Below are 15658 nucleotides of genomic sequence, written 5' to 3'. Positions count from 1 at the left end.
TCACATTTCCTTCGCCTCTCAGTCCCGAAGTGCCCCTTGTTCCGCACCTCCTACTAGGACACATTTAGATTCCTGGCTGACTTCTCCGTCCAGACTGACTGATTATCTATCCCCACGATGCCGATTTATTCGCCCATCACCTCACACCTCCACTCCCTCTCGAATGCCTACCTGACATTCTGTCTTTCATCATCTTCCTGATCAGCGCCTCCATTTCTGCCAACTAACCCCCCCCCCCCCCCCCCCGCTATCTTTAAGAGGACACGGTGAAACCGTTCCTGCCGGACCCTGCAATGGATCCCTGGATGTCCGAAGTGACCTCTCAGTCAGCCCTGTGCAGGGACGGAAACGGAGACAAAGGTGTCCAAGCGCCGCATTGGTCACCGCAACTACAAGGCATGACATCGTCGTAACCTGAACGATCGAATTTGACAAGAGGAGCCCCACACACCAAAAGAGGGCAGTGCAGCGGTGGTCCAGGTGGGTTACTTTCATCCTCGTAAGGGTCAGCGAGGATCAGGCGATGGGTCGCATGTACTTCACTATCAGAGAGGTACGGAGGACTTTGTTTTGCCTGTTCCACTGTCTAGAAGATTCTAGAAGACTGTCTCCACTTACAGGGACTAAGGGCTTACGCTGTGATTTACTGTGCAAATAGAATATTTAGCCAAAGAGAGAAGCTCTTAAGTGAATTGAGAAAAATCCAAGCTGTCAAAGGTTATTTTTGTAAATTTTTTAAGTAATGCCAATAGGATGACAAATGGCTATAATATTTGCTGATATGAGAAATAAACCACATCTGTCTTTACCAATAGCATTAGCAATAGCTGAATTGGCTTTGTTTTCCATGGTTACCGGCAGGATCTCGGCCCCAAACCACGGTATTAACTGGGCGACGACTGTACTCCTCACTTTTTAGAAGGGTGGATAACAAAGGCTACCAGGCCTTGGGAGGTGCTTCGACTGAACCCCTTTTTCTCAGTTGCATTTTTATACCCAGAGCCAATCAGTGTTTGCATTTATTGATGTTCTTAAATGTTAAAAGAGTTCTACCTGCTGCCATTAAAGTAAAAATGAATATATAGATGCATATACATACACGGAATCACATGCTTAGCTACAAAAGTAAATTTTTTCTTAATTTCAATTGCATCTGAACAAGGAAGAGGAACCTTCAAATTCTTGACTGTAAGAATTAAAAAAAAAAAACAAAAAGATGAATCCATTTGAAATGTGTCTTTGGTTTGTGGGAGAAATGTAGAGCAGCCAGACAAAAGCCACCGTTGTTTTCATGTCCTGCATATGTGTGTGTTTTAATGGCGAACAGTTTGAAAAAATAAGGTAAAAGTTGCAGCACGCTACATACTTTAATGAAATGTCAAAACACATCTCTCAATGTTCACGTAATGCTCAGTAATTCTCAAAATTACCTCCAGGAAATTTTTTTTTTTTAAATGGTATTTCATTTAAACAAACAAAAGAAATCCTGTTTCGGTCGGCATGTGTTAGGAGCACTTAAACCGGCCTCTGCGCTAGAGCTCCATCACCTGCCGCTGGCCCAACGCTAGGTGATGTTCCGGGATTAAAGGAGTGAAACATCTATGACGGGTCGCTCCAAGCTGATGACCTCGCAGGTGGTCCCACGTCACCAGCAGAGGTGTAAAGAGCACTATTGCTCAGCTAGAAATACACCTACCTGTATATGTAAGCAGCGGCCACAAAAGTGTAACACTCCACAACCCGTGAGTTTTTTCGTTCCAGATACTGGGTTTAAAGTGAGGTATTTCAGTATTCACGCTGACGAATTCTTTATCTAAACGGGTTTACAATATTCAGTTTGTCAGTTAGTTAAACTTACATGCAGGACCGTGTACGGTTAAATACTCCGACAATACCAGTTGCAGCCTGGTGTATGGCAGAGGGGGCTACATCGGGGGGGGGCAGATGCACCAAAAATATGGGTTTATTTCTAGGTAAACTAAAGCATTTTCTTACGAGCTCCTCCAACCAGCCACCTGACATGTTTCTTGCTTCGAGCAGGGGCAGCTGGGCATTATCCCTTAGGCTTGGCGGGGTCGGGTAGTGGAAAGCTGTCTATCGAGATCATCCCCGCCCCCGGCCTGGGAAAAGCCGCCCACCAACTCGCAGAATGTTGGTACAGACGGTGTCAAAGTCTTAATCAATATGCTAATCGGGGTGGAATTTACCGCGTCCCATCTGTTCCGTTTTCTATGGACCCGGGCAGCAGGGGACCGAACGGAAGTGAATAAGTGGCCCTTTGGGTGCAGGGAACCTTTGGAAGAGCTATACATTTTAGCCTTGTATTGGAAAGAGTGGCTTTGTTAAGTGCACCCATTCCACACACTCAGTGATTTATGTGAATATACCTGCGCTGATGGTAATTATTTCAAAAACTTGGAGTTCAAAGAGCTCCCCTCATGGATTTGGAATTTATCAGCATGTAAGACACATTAGAATGCGGTATCTGTAAAGTGAGTGAAAATCTGATTTGTCATGCTGAGTGTGTGGGCGCTGGACAGTATGTCTCTTGATATGTGACTATGTTGCCTCCTCAACTTACAAACACATTTGTTTGTGTTCATAACTCAATTTGTTCGTAACTCCTAAGGCACTTTTACCACTATTCGCTATTTTACTGCTACCTGATACCTGGATGTGGAAATGTGCAACATTTCAGACAAGTATAAGAGAAGAGAATCACGCACTGACTGCTATCAATCCCTTGTCCTTTTCAGGGTCGCGGTGGTCCAGAGCCTATCCCATAATCACTGGGCACTAAGCTAGGAGGGGTACACCGCTGATGGGATGCCTGACCAAAACAGCAGTAAGTGAACAAAATGCAAATTAACAAGAAGTGAGAAAACTGCAAAAAAAAGTTTGTATCTTTGTAAATTCGTAAGTAGATTGTTCGTAACACAAGGAGCCACTGTACGCGAAACGAATGTTTCAGCTCCCCAAACTAACGAGCAAATTTCAGTCCGTTTTTAGACAGGATTGCACTTGTGTTTGACTTATAAAAGCTGTTTTTAACTTTAATGGGACATAAATGGCATGATTAACAAGTAAAAACCGTATCTAAAAGAAACTCCGCTGCGCCTTCCACAATAACTTGTTTAAAATATATTACTACACAGTCAATTAAATCGCAAGGTAATTTCATTTCTGCACTCAACGTGTTTCTCTTTCATGGGAAAAAACATTGAAGATATTTCTAAGGGAAAAGTATTAATTCGCTTTTCATTTTGCATTAAGTTGAAGAAAAGCACCAACCCTGGAGCTGTGACTGCTGTTTAGTCCTGTTAAAAGGGAGACATTCTGCCCTTCTGGTCCAATACTTTAAATACCAAACTGTCCCATATAAACACACTTTTTATTCTCTAGGCTACTGAAAGTGGTCATTTCTTTTTTAAATTTATTCCCTCCTAGATTGTTACACCCAGAATAACACAATTAATATCCTTAATAACCATAGCACACAACGTTCAATCAATAAGTTATTTATTCATACTTTATTTACTTATTCTTTTAGCAATCTTAAGTATGACTATATAATAGGTCATCTGTTTTAAACTATTCTCCCAAAAAAATAATAATTTCACAGTCCTTATTTTCACCTGTGAATTTGTAATATTACATATGCAACATCCTCCAAAAGCATCCAACCATCCATCCAATTTCAGTAACCACTTGTCCTGAGCAGGGTCACTCCTCCAAAACCAATTATAATAAAACAGGCTATACTTTTAAAGGCAGCAACAGGTGCTCTGTGCTCTGGAAACGAGAAATAAAACGTGGAAATGTAATTTAATCTAGTTGACTCATTTACAGCCTTTAGGAGTATTTGTGTTCAGCATTTAAACAAATGCAACGATGGATTTCCGATCATATAGGTGGAAACATAACATGTACTATACTACCCCTTTGGATTTTTAAAATGTCTTTTTTTTTCTATTAAGTAATTATTTTTAAAAGTTGGACATTGCATGTTTTTGGTGTCCCATTCATTGTTTTCCTCCAGCAACTGTCCACATCCTTGCGAAGTCCGGCTTAAATGGTGTAAACCCATAATGATATTTTCCCTTCTTTTTCTTTCCTCTTATTTTGCATCTCGCTTCTGTATTTCTGAGGACGACTATACCTTATAAAAGTAGAAAGAACACATTACCCTTCTTTTTTTTTTTAGCGAAAAAACAGGCAGCAAATCAGAACACTAAGAAAATGACAAGTGGAAATAAGGAAGGAGCAGAGAATGCAGCCTCTTGTTTCCAGTCCAGTGTTTGATTTAGGCTTCATCAGTGTCGTCATATTTCTCCCAGTGTCGTCATTTTGCAATGTCGTCATTTCTCACGTGTGTCTATGACGGAATTGATATCGAAGAGGTTTATAGGTACTTTAGTGAATGTTTTTCGGCTCCGATCGGTTAAGCCATGGTGAAGGTGAAGCTTTCTCCTCAGCGCTCACGGATCGGGGGCAGGTGGGCCCACGCGGCGCGCTCACGCGCCGCTTTCCTCAGGTGAGTCCAGGCGAAGCAGGTGGCGCTCACTTCTGATCACTTCTGATCACTTCTGACTTGCGCTTTTACCTCAATTCCGTGTATAAATCCGTTCGGGTTTTTTTTTTTTTTAATTAATTAATTATTATTTTTATTTTTTGTTTCCTCTTCCCTCTTTTTTTTTCCTTTCTGTTATAATGTAAGCCATGCTGCCAGAAGCGCGGAGACGAGCGGCAGAAGGAGCGCGAGCCCCGGCGTGGACGCGCCGCTCTCTCCCGCGCACAGCTCGAACAAGTTCCCGCTGAGCTCGAGCTTTCTGGAGTCCCGCTTCAGCTTCTCCCACAGCTCGGCCGCGCCCTCCTCGCAGTCCGCGATGGCCGTGTGCGCGCACGCGTGGAAGTCCTCCCAGTACCTGCGAACGAACGGAACGGAACGGCACACACCGGGGGGACATGTCATCGGCATGTATGTCACCCTGCGGCGCGCGCGGTAATGGCACGTGGGGCTTCGAGCGCTATAGTTACCGCAGCGACCTGCTCGAGTGTAACGTGTTCAGTCGCTTCTTTTCTTTTCCCGCCAAATATGCGGCCTTGCGGGTATTAAAGTGCTGCTTTTGGGTGCGTGAGGTAACACGTGGTATTTATAGTATTTCTTAAGCAGCCACGTTTTCAGAAGAGAAACTGGCTTCAAATTTCTCTCCCTCTCGCTTCACACTCACGCTGTTGCGTCGCTTCTGCGGACGCGGAGTAACGGATGTGCTGTGTGTGTGTGTGTGTGTGTGTGTGTGTGTGTGTGTTCTGAGTGTAGCACGTGCGCACTGCACGTATAGGGCGGATGAGATGGGCTCTGTCCCCCCGGAGAAAAAGGGTTTTATTCTGTCTCCCGCACACACACCATCAGAGAGGAGAGATCTCAAATCCAATTAAGCTCCGTCTCTGCGCTCTGCGTGTGTGTGCGCGCGCGCGTCGCTGCTGGTGGCAGTGATTTTTCCGCGATCCAGCTCGCGCATTGACGCGGTGGGGACTGAGTGAGGGTTGGGTTGGGTTGGGTTGGGGGGGGCGGTGGTCTCGGGCCATCTGTCCCCTATTTTTCAATAGTGCTCGCGTGGCGGCGCTAAATGAACACGTGAACTCACGCGCAGACCGTGCGCAGGTCCTGGCCGCGGTGCGCGCGCTCCCGGTAGCTGACCATGTTCTCCCCCAGCACGAGCAGGCAGTCGGAGAAACCTTTGAACACGGAGTCACATGTCGGCGAGGCTCCCGCAGCCTGGAGCAGAGGGGCTGCAATCCGAGAGAGAGGAGCGTTACACACACACACACGCACTGAGGTCATCATCATCATCAGCAACACTAATATCATCACTATCATCACTGGTACTAACATCCTTCATTTGTCCATCACTGAAAGTTCCCTCTGTCACAAAATGAAGAGCTGCACTTTTAAATGTAATAACTAATTAATAACTAATTAGTAAATTAATATCTAATCAACCAGAGAAACACACTGATAACTTTCAGGAAATCCATCAGACAAGAATTAAAAAAATAACAGAAAAAAACCATAAGGTCACTATACAAATTGGGGCGCAATAGAGCGGGACACGTGTGTGTGTGTGTGTGTGTGTGTGTGTGTGTGTGTGTGTGTGTGTGTGTGTGTGTGTGTGTGTGTGTGTGAGTGAGTGAGTGAGTGAGTGAGTGAGAGACAGAGAGAGATGGAATTGCGGGATACCTGAAGTTACTTAAACACGCGAATGAATCTGAGATGCTGTTTCATGCTGGAGCTGTGTCAGCAGTGTGTGTAAAGAGGGGCTCGAGCCTATGACATACTGTACCGTGACACCAGGGAGGGACCAAGACACGGGTGCGAAAATCAACAGTAGTAATAATAATCATCACTTTCATCACCACACCCTACACGAGACAGGCGCCTGCTGATTAACCCCAGTTTATAATTAAACGGAGTAAAAAACCATGTTTGACCGCAGTAATCAATCCGTGGTCCGTTTCTTCTTCGCATTAGGGCCTCCTGGTTTATGAAATTATGGCATCCACAGATGCATACGATTTCCGCCCCGTACCATAGTACAGTATAGTACAGTACAGTACACATTTACATCTATTCTTCTAGCCGACGCCTGTCCAATATCAGTGTAGTACTGTATAGTATACTATAGTATAAAATGTGCTCATTAAATCCCATACAAATTGCAGGAACGCCGTCGCATCTCAGCAGAGACACACGGCCCCCTGAGGGACGCACAAAATACCACAGTAAATACCCCGCTAGGAAGACGCAAAAAGCGCTTCATTGAAAGAATCATATCATATAAAATCATATCCGACTGATGATCCTCTGCTCCGCTGTACTGTTCCCTCCTCTTGGCCCCTTTGCGTACCATGGTAAAGTCCGCAAAGAGCCCGACAAATGGATGAGCGCGGATACACGAAGAGTGTATTTACCGCGCTTTACCCTGGTAATCCAGTTCAGACACAGTCGGCGTGGATCGGCACCGTTCAGCTCTTGCTGTTAATTTCATCAGTCGCGCGTGCGACTCGAAGAAACCGCAACACTCGAGTTTCATAATACCGCACCTCACGTGAGCGCGCGCGCGCGCGCTTCTGTTTTTACACGTATTTAAACGCCTGGCGATTTTTCCGGCTTTTAATACACAACGTCCAGAGCCGCAGTCCTCTACATATTTTTTAAAGCGCACTACAGCGTGTAAAACGTGTTAACTTCCGATTCCACACGCAATACGAGTTTATTCTAAGTGACACAAATAGCGACATTTAACGGGAATAACGAGGCACGGAGAGAAGAGCTGCTTTTACTCCTCACCTGGTATCTGTTGGCAATGAAACAACCCCAATCATAATAAAATAATAAAATTTCTGTTTAAATTACACACCGATCTCTACCTGGATGTAAGATACGCGTCTCCGCTAATATTTGCATAATTTTTTGCGCAAAAAAAATTCAAACATCGGTGTTTCTTATCCCGTGGTGGTCTGGTCATATTGTGAATTATTTAGATAATTATTACTTGCTTTATTTTATATATTTATCCAATTTTTAATCCAGTATCCCAAAACTGTGCCATTGTACTGCTGTACTATTTATTATTGCATATATTATAATTAGATGTAGAATAAAAAGGTTATAAAAGACAAAAAAGGCCGAATTTAACTTTTGCAGCACTAATTGTTAGGAATCTTAATTTTGTGAGTTCACCTTTTACCGCTGCAGGAGAATGAAGCCGTGGTACATAATCGGAGCGAGGTATACCGTGGTAAATGCACGTTTTTACACTACTAGAGGGAAATGAGTGATGTTTTGCTGTATTCCAGCTATTATTTTCAGCGGATAAATATTATAGACAGCGGGGTCTGATGCTGCCCTACGAATATTGCACGAGGTGAGAGAGAGAGAGAGAGAGAGAGGCGCGCGCCCACTGCGGGAAGGAGCGCGCTCTCCGCAAGCCCGGGTCGCGCGCAAAAAAAATGTGTACGTACTGCGGACCTCCCGAGTAACACGAATTCACGTGCCAGACATTTTAGAGTTTCTAACAAGATTGCGAGGTAAAACAGATGTCGGGCATGTGTTGATTTAACTAAAAAAAAAAAACAATAATGCGACGATCGACACCGAAGGAAACTTGAAGCACCGACAGTTCCGCTCGTCGTTGTGGGGGGTCCATCCGCGCGCCGCCGGCGCCTCGTTTGTTGTGCCCTCGGCGAACAGAGGACCGAACGGAACTCACCTAAGTGAAGAGCGAGGAGCAGCGCGACGTGTGCGCCGTGCGGAGTTACTCCCATCCTACGCGTGGAGCACCATTGGAGTGCGCGCGCACACCTCTCTCTCACACACGCGCGCGCGCGAAAGGCCACCCTTCTCACATTGTCCAGCGAGCATCTAGCCGCCGCTCGCACCCGCCACCAGACCCGCGCGCGTGCTGCGCCGCTTGACGCCGATGTGGGCCACCCCGGCAAGCGCGAGTGCGCCTCGGGCGGTGCGCGCCTCCTCCTCCACGCCCACTCGGCGACGCTGACGTAACAAGCCCCGCCCACTGTCATCGCGCAGCGTGCGGCAATTGACATAACCCGTTTTTCCTCCTGATCGTTGTGTGTGTGTGTGTGTGTGTGCGAGCGAGAGAGAGAGAGAGAGAGGCAGGCGGAAGTGTCCTGCAAACGCACGCGCACAGGTCTCTGCGCTCACATGGATGGAGCGAAAAGCGCGTCTAATAGCGCAGATTTTTATAGCGGGACTCCGGACCTTCGCACCTATCATGATATTCGCAAGGAAACACCAACAACATATTAGATGGTTTTAACGCAAAAAAAAGGATATTATTAGTTAAGTCTTATCTAAAAATTACTACAGTTAATACCTTTGTCTCCTTATTCTTTTTTTTTTTAAATTTAATATTTAGTATCAGATACTGTCGTGTGGTTTTTTTTCAGAGATTTTTTTGTCCCCCTTTTTGCTGTGGGTTTGGGTTAGATATGCTGAACTTTGAATGTGATGTGCAGAATTTTCTTAAAACCATAAAAGACCATAATTTTAAATGAAAAATATTAAAGCACACTTTTCTGTGATTTTGTATTTGTAATTAAATGCTCCCTCTTGAGTGTCTGGTGTATACTGTGTCTGCGGGGTAAAAGTGTGTTACTGCGTTACCACAAATGAGGAGCGGTGTACCTGTGAAATAACGTGTGACGGAGCATCCTGCAGCGGGGACACTCTGGATGTGAACGGGGATGCAGTAAAAATGCAGTATTATACCTCGGTGGACCACCTGGCATGTTTGTTTGTTTAAAAAATGTAGTTTTCAGTTCTAGCCCCTTAAATGAAAAGTGCGCTCTTTTAATCATTGGAAGTAGTGTTTTATTTCCCAGCCCGAATAACTGAAGTACATTTTCAAAAATATTTTTTTAACATTAAATTTCCCCCCGTACTCTTTCCCAGCGCTGTTGCAGCGCACATTCCGCCAACAGAACGGTTTCAATGAGCATTTTATATTCTATGAAAGAAGAAAAATGTTTTAAATTACTTCCTTGATTTGTCAGGCCTTTGAATATACGCTGAAACAATTATAAACAAATTATCACAGAAGAATAGAAAGGATTTAATTTTAAACATTGAAATCGTTCTCAGATCACAGCTTAGGCATATTAAATTATGTTTATGGGACCTGTCAGTGAAATGTAACATGAGCCCACATAAGAGGAACAATATTGATTGTTATTCCTCTGTGATCAGCCGTGTTGGGCCTTATTTTCTGTCTGTTAGAGGAGCTTTTCCTCGTTGGGATCATCCAGTAAAGAGCAGAAACCTGAAAGAAAATCTCTAAGCAGCAGGATTTGTACCTCCTGCTGAGTAATTGGGTCCCTGGACAGTTCGTTTGAAAGAGGGACTGAATAAATACCCTCTTTTAGATGAGCGGATGACAGTGTGGAAAGTACAATAAATCATTCTACGTCATTCCCTGCACTTTATTAAACAAGGCAAATGCAGTGGTTTCTTTTATTTGATTTTTCTCAGTTATGGGAGAACGGGGGGGATTCCGAGAAATCTGAAGTTAGCAAGACCAGGTAGATAGAAAGCCTTAGTTAATTAAAGGTCCAGATGAAAAGCAATTTCTGTTCATATAATTAGCCGAAATAGGCAAAATTCCATGATCAAGGTCAGACTAATATAATGCAAGAAATATTAATGAAAGGACTGGAAATTAATTTAAAAAAGAAAAAAAAAACTGGTTTACTCATTCACTCATACAAGTCGGAAAAAGTGTATTTTAATTACTTTTCTATTAAAGTAGACATGGTGAAGGAGCATTTTGTCCAACGTCGTTATTTTCTTCATGCATATTGTGTCTGTATGTAATAATTTTATTATTATTTATGGATATTGTTCCCTCTTGTGGTGAATGAGCGCATTGCAGCCCAACGCTTCTCACACTTGTATTTCATACAAAGTACATATGATTAAATCATATAAATTAACTAATAATCTACTTATGTTATTAAATATTAAATGCTTTTATACACTTTCTATTATACACCGTAAAATATTACAGTTACTCTCCAAATCCACCTCGCCACAGATGGAATGCTGCCGCATCAGAAGGATCGAAGACTGCACTACTGAGGCTGGATGAGCAAGGAAAGACGTGTCCAGCAACAATAAGCATAAATGACGAGTATTGTCCAGAGACAGGTTTTAAACTGTCCAGTCAGGCTAAGCTTTTCAGCGAAAATATGAGTAGGTTCTACTGACACGATTCTAAATTTCTTTGTTGTGTCATCATCCCTCTCTCAGATTTCTGCACGGAATGGTTATACCATTGCATTTCAACGTCATTTACCTTCACTTAAATGCCATTAAAACTAGTTATAAAAAAAAAAGTAAGAAAAAAAATCAAGTTTTTATAATTATACAGTGCTGCCAGCTGGAATTCCAGAGCTCCCTTCACCGCAGTGGGCCAACGTCTTCGCAGCTGAAATGTAATCAGTGAGTCAGTGAGCAATGTTTACATGAGCTCCTTGGCCACTTTATGGCCCCATTCATGAGGGCCAAAAAAATCCAAATCTAATTCTCAGTTCGGGAAATAAGTCCTTCTGTCCCTCGGAACTGCTGAATCCCTGCCAGCATTCCTGAAGGGCCTCAAAACCCATCTTTGTCGGACCCATATCCCTCCTTCCTGACCTTCTGACACCTTCTTATCTTCGCCCTTCACCACATTTTGCTTCTGTCTACTTGTAGTTTTGTTGTTTTGCTACTTGTGTGTGCACTCTGTGGGCAGCTAGTGGAATGTGTGTCCTAGCAGAATGGTGCTATCGAACACACACAAACTGCTGCGAAACACACTCTCTTTATTTTGAGTTGCGCATCACTAAAACCGCTGCAGAAAAGCTGCTTTTTGCACCACTTTGCCTAATGAATAGCAGTAGCTGTAATAAGGTGTCAGTGCACCGCACCCTAACCGTAGTATTGTTGGGAAGCTGGAGTGCAAGTGGTGCACACGCACTGACTGAAAGCACTTGTTCCAAGCGAGGTCACGGCAAACCAGAGCCTAACCCGGCAACACAGGGCACGACGCTGGAGGGGGAGGGGACACACCCAGGATGGGACGCCAGTCCATCACAAGGTACCCCAAGCGGGACTCGAACCCCAGACCCACCAGAGAGCAGGCCATGGCCAAACCAGCTGCGCCACCGTGAAATATAAAAATATTTTTCTTTTATTTTGTCATTTGTGGAATTTGGAGTACATTACCTCTGAATGTAAGTGCTTGATCATTCTAAATTAGGGAACTGATCTGCAAATAAAAATAGCGGCATGAGTATTCGCTTAATTTAACTGTAATCGCCGTTTATTCAAATCAAGCATTTCTCATTTTAAGAGTCTAAAATGAAATATTTACCTCCCTTTTCAACGCTTCAGTTATTCCACATTTAAAGTATAAATGAATATTAAGTATCAGGAAATACCAAGTAATTAAAGCCAATATGAATGACGCCGGTTACTCAGTTACTACAGATTCCGGGATATACATCTCCTGCTTTCGCACATTTACTATAAATTTCCACTTGAAAAAAGTTGTATAACATGTTCGAATGAGTTTTTAGAAATAGATGCATAGTGTTGATAGGACTGCTGTCTGGTGGCAGTTTTTGAGAAGTCACCCTCACAAGGGGAATCGGTCCGATAATGGTTGTGAATGCCGTGGGCAGAATAAATCCATACTTGTAAAGTCGCTCCCTTTCCTTGGGATTTGGTTGATAGAAAAAGGGAAAGCCTGTGACCCTGATGTCCTCCGGCTCTCGAGCCCACGGCCGCTTGAGCAGAATGCAGTGAAGACGAGGGCTTTTCAGACCGGAGGGAAATTGGATAAGGTCCTTGCTCTGAATGCAAGGTTGTACAATAAAATAACTGGCTGAACTATGCAGTAATTCCCATAACTTTTTTTTTTGTCTTTATTGCTACAACCCTGGGTGAAATTTCTGCCAAAACATGTTATGATCTTTTATTCCCTTTCATTGGCTGTGATTTCCAAGGTTACACCTTTCTCTGAATATTCTGCCCAAATTTATTGTGTGTTTGGCCAACTGGTCTGTAGGAAAACCATGGGGTGTCTCAGTAGCTGGTTAAGAACAAAAACTGACAGTTTTATCATCGACATGGTTTCGCTGTAAAAGCTCGTTTTCAGCTTAATCATATCATTTTTTCTTGGTGTTTTGCTCTGTCCAGATCATAAAATACACTGTTCGTTAACTATCCATGTAGCCTCTTGTTCCAGTCAGGGCTGTGGTGGTCCAGAGTTTATCCTGGAAGCACATGGTACTAGGGTAAAGGAGGGACGGCCTGGACGGAACACTGGTCCACTGCAGGTCAGTCACACACAAACTATACTTTCTTTCACACCCCTTGTCCCTCAGACAGAGGTGGAGACACAGTCCTGCCCATCTCTCCCTTCTCTTTCTCCTCCATGCTACATTTGAATTCCGTGCCGTCTCCCGAGCTGCAGTCTTAGTCATTGTGCTCTATCACTGCACTGATCCTCCATGGTGATTCCAGTTCCTCCAGTCCTATGACCTCTCTATGTCCTGGTCCTCTGCCGCTCACAAGACTGTCAATCATCATCTCACTGGTATCTTTTCCGATACTTGTGGCTTCCCAGTCCCCCGTGTTACTGGGCTTCATGTTTCTGATCATCCCCTTTCAGCCGATTATCTCAGTTGTCCTCCTTGCATTACCGGAAGCTTTCAGTTGGATAGCGTTTCCTTCCATGCCTTGGTCCTCATTCTACTTGACCCCTCTGGAGCCTTTGACACTGTCAACCACCAGATCTCCAGAACAGCTTGGAATTGAAGGAACAGCACTGAATGGTTGTTATTGACCAGGTAGATCGCACCAGGGGGGTTTGGTGTGCCTGCTTGTCTACCCCTAAGTCTCTGTAAACTGGTGTAAACTGGTGTTCTGCAGGGCTTAGTACTGGGCCCCTTATTTTTCTCCATCTGCTCCACTTCCCTTAGCTCAGTTGTCTCTTAGAGGTTCTCCTGTCATTGCAATGATTTATCCATTTTGTACAGCAGGGTAATATTTGCCGTATCAATTCAGGGTTAATACCTCGAGCAAGGGTATGACAGCAGGGGACACTATCCATCTATCCATACCCGGGACCTTTGAATCTAAAAGGAGCAGCTCCTACCACTATACCACCCGTCGACTCTTTCATACCAGAGAAAATGACTTAGCACTGAAGAAGGCAAAGTATAAAATACTATATCTGGACTCAGAGAAAAAAAAAAAGAACTTTTTCAGAGAAGAATTTTATTCCTACTCGTAGTTATTTTAGAGGGGGTGCAGTGGTGCAGCGGGTTTGGCCAGGTCCTGCTCTCTGGCGGGTCTGGGATTCGAATCCTGCTTGCGGTGCCTTGCAATGGACTGGTATCCCATCCTGGGTGTGTCCCCTCCCCCTCCAGCCATCCGCCCTGTGTTGCCGGGTTAGGCTCCAGTTCGCCATGACCTTGCTTGGGACAAGCGGTTTCAGACTGTCTGTGTGTGTGTGTGTGTGTGTGTGTGTGTGTGTGTGTGTGTGTCTAAGTTATTTCAGATAAGGTGTCATTACTCCAGGGGGTGCGGTGGCACAGTGGGTTGGACCACGGTCCTGCTCTCCAGTGGGTCTGGGGTTTGAATCCCGCTTGGGGTGCCTTGTGACGGACTGGCGTCCCGTCCTGGGTGTGTCCCCTCCGCCTCTGGCCTTACGCCCTGTGTTACCAGGTTGGCTCCGGTTCCCCGTGACCCCATATGGGACAAGCGGTTCTGAAAATGTGTGTGTGTGTGTGTCATTGCTCCTTATATTTCCAAATTCTTGTTTAAGAGGCTGCATTGTGTTTTTATAACATCCGCACAGGAGGATCACATGAGAGTTTATCCTCACATTTGAACTCACTTTTGGTGAAGCGCAGCAGCGCCTTCCAGTTGCACACCTCGGCCGCCTGCCTTGGGTTGCTGGCTGTTTTTCTCGGCACTGGTGACATTTCCAGAAGGTCAGTCCCCACCTCATTTGTTCGCCGTGAAAGTGGCGGCCGGAACGAGATTGGTTCATTACCTTGGCTCCCGTCAATGCCGCCCATTCACGTGTACTGGCTCACAATTAAAAAAAAAAGAAAGGCGCAGGTCGCCCGAAAGGCCAGCCCCAACGTTTGCACGATTTGAACAAAAACGCCTCTTTTCCAAACAACTAATTTGCCCAGATACCTTGAAACTCATGTTTTTGTGTGTGTGTGTGTGTGCCTTGCATGCAATGCCACTTGAAATAGTTTACAGATGTGTTTAGAAACACATTGTAGTTAACAGCGCAATTACAGTGTTTGACCACATGCGCTGGACGCAAGTCCCTGGTTACATTGCTGCTCTTCGCGAGATGTCATTATAGCAGAAATAAGACAGCGGCATGGCTTTTTTCGGAGGGGTCGCTCATGGATTGTGACATCCACAAATCATAATTAATTTATCTGTGACTTTAGGTGTTCATGCTGCGCTCCTCTGCTGGACTGTATTCTCTCACACTGTCCAGAGGGGATGAAATTGACTCCGTCGTAAAGTTCATCGGCATAATTTATTGTTGTGGCATTCTGTGTCCCTTTACTCCCCTCCGAAGCGGAACTGACTTTTCTCTTACTCTTTGCGACAATCAATTATTCATTCAATTATTCATTTAACATTTGTCTTACCTATGTATTTTTAATACGATGTAGGGTTTGTTTTGCTTTTTCCATTTTTTTTTCCCCTGGTTGAGCAGCTCAGTTGGAAATCCATACCACATAAAAACTCTAAAAAAAAAAAAAAACAATAAAACCAACCAGAAACACCATTCTTTCCCATTCGAAGCTCGCTCCTCTCCATAACAAAGTCGTTCATTCAGAACACTTGTATAACCATGCATATATTGTATAAAAAAAAAAGTCACTCAGAAAAGGTTGCATAAAATCCAGCTGTAAATGTTGCACTGTTAATAAGAAGGAGACGCATGAAAGAATGGTTTATTTATGTGGCATCAGTTGATGTAAAAAAAAAAAAAATTATATATACATATACATTATGTAATTATATATATATTATTATATATTATATTTTTCA

General features: G+C 44.1%; 1 protein-coding gene across 1 annotated transcript; it reads right to left on the bottom strand.

The window, feature by feature from the left end:
- Positions 1-3578: 3578 nt before the first annotated feature.
- Positions 3579-8626, bottom strand: nrn1a (neuritin 1a). The gene is made up of 3 exons (XM_018765288.2): positions 8274-8626; positions 5649-5793; positions 3579-4925 (listed from the first exon to the last, which is right to left on the bottom strand). The coding sequence occupies exons 1-3, from the start codon at positions 8608-8610 to the stop codon at positions 4706-4708; spliced, it is 702 nt and encodes a 233-aa protein (XP_018620804.2). The 5' UTR covers positions 8611-8626; the 3' UTR covers positions 3579-4705.
- Between the last annotated feature and the right edge of the window lie 7032 nt (positions 8627-15658).

The sequence above is a fragment of the Scleropages formosus genome, chromosome 5 (genome assembly GCF_900964775.1).
Source record: "Scleropages formosus chromosome 5, fSclFor1.1, whole genome shotgun sequence".
Taxonomy (NCBI): domain Eukaryota; kingdom Metazoa; phylum Chordata; class Actinopteri; order Osteoglossiformes; family Osteoglossidae; genus Scleropages; species Scleropages formosus.
This window is presented reverse-complemented; position numbering and strand designations above follow the sequence as displayed.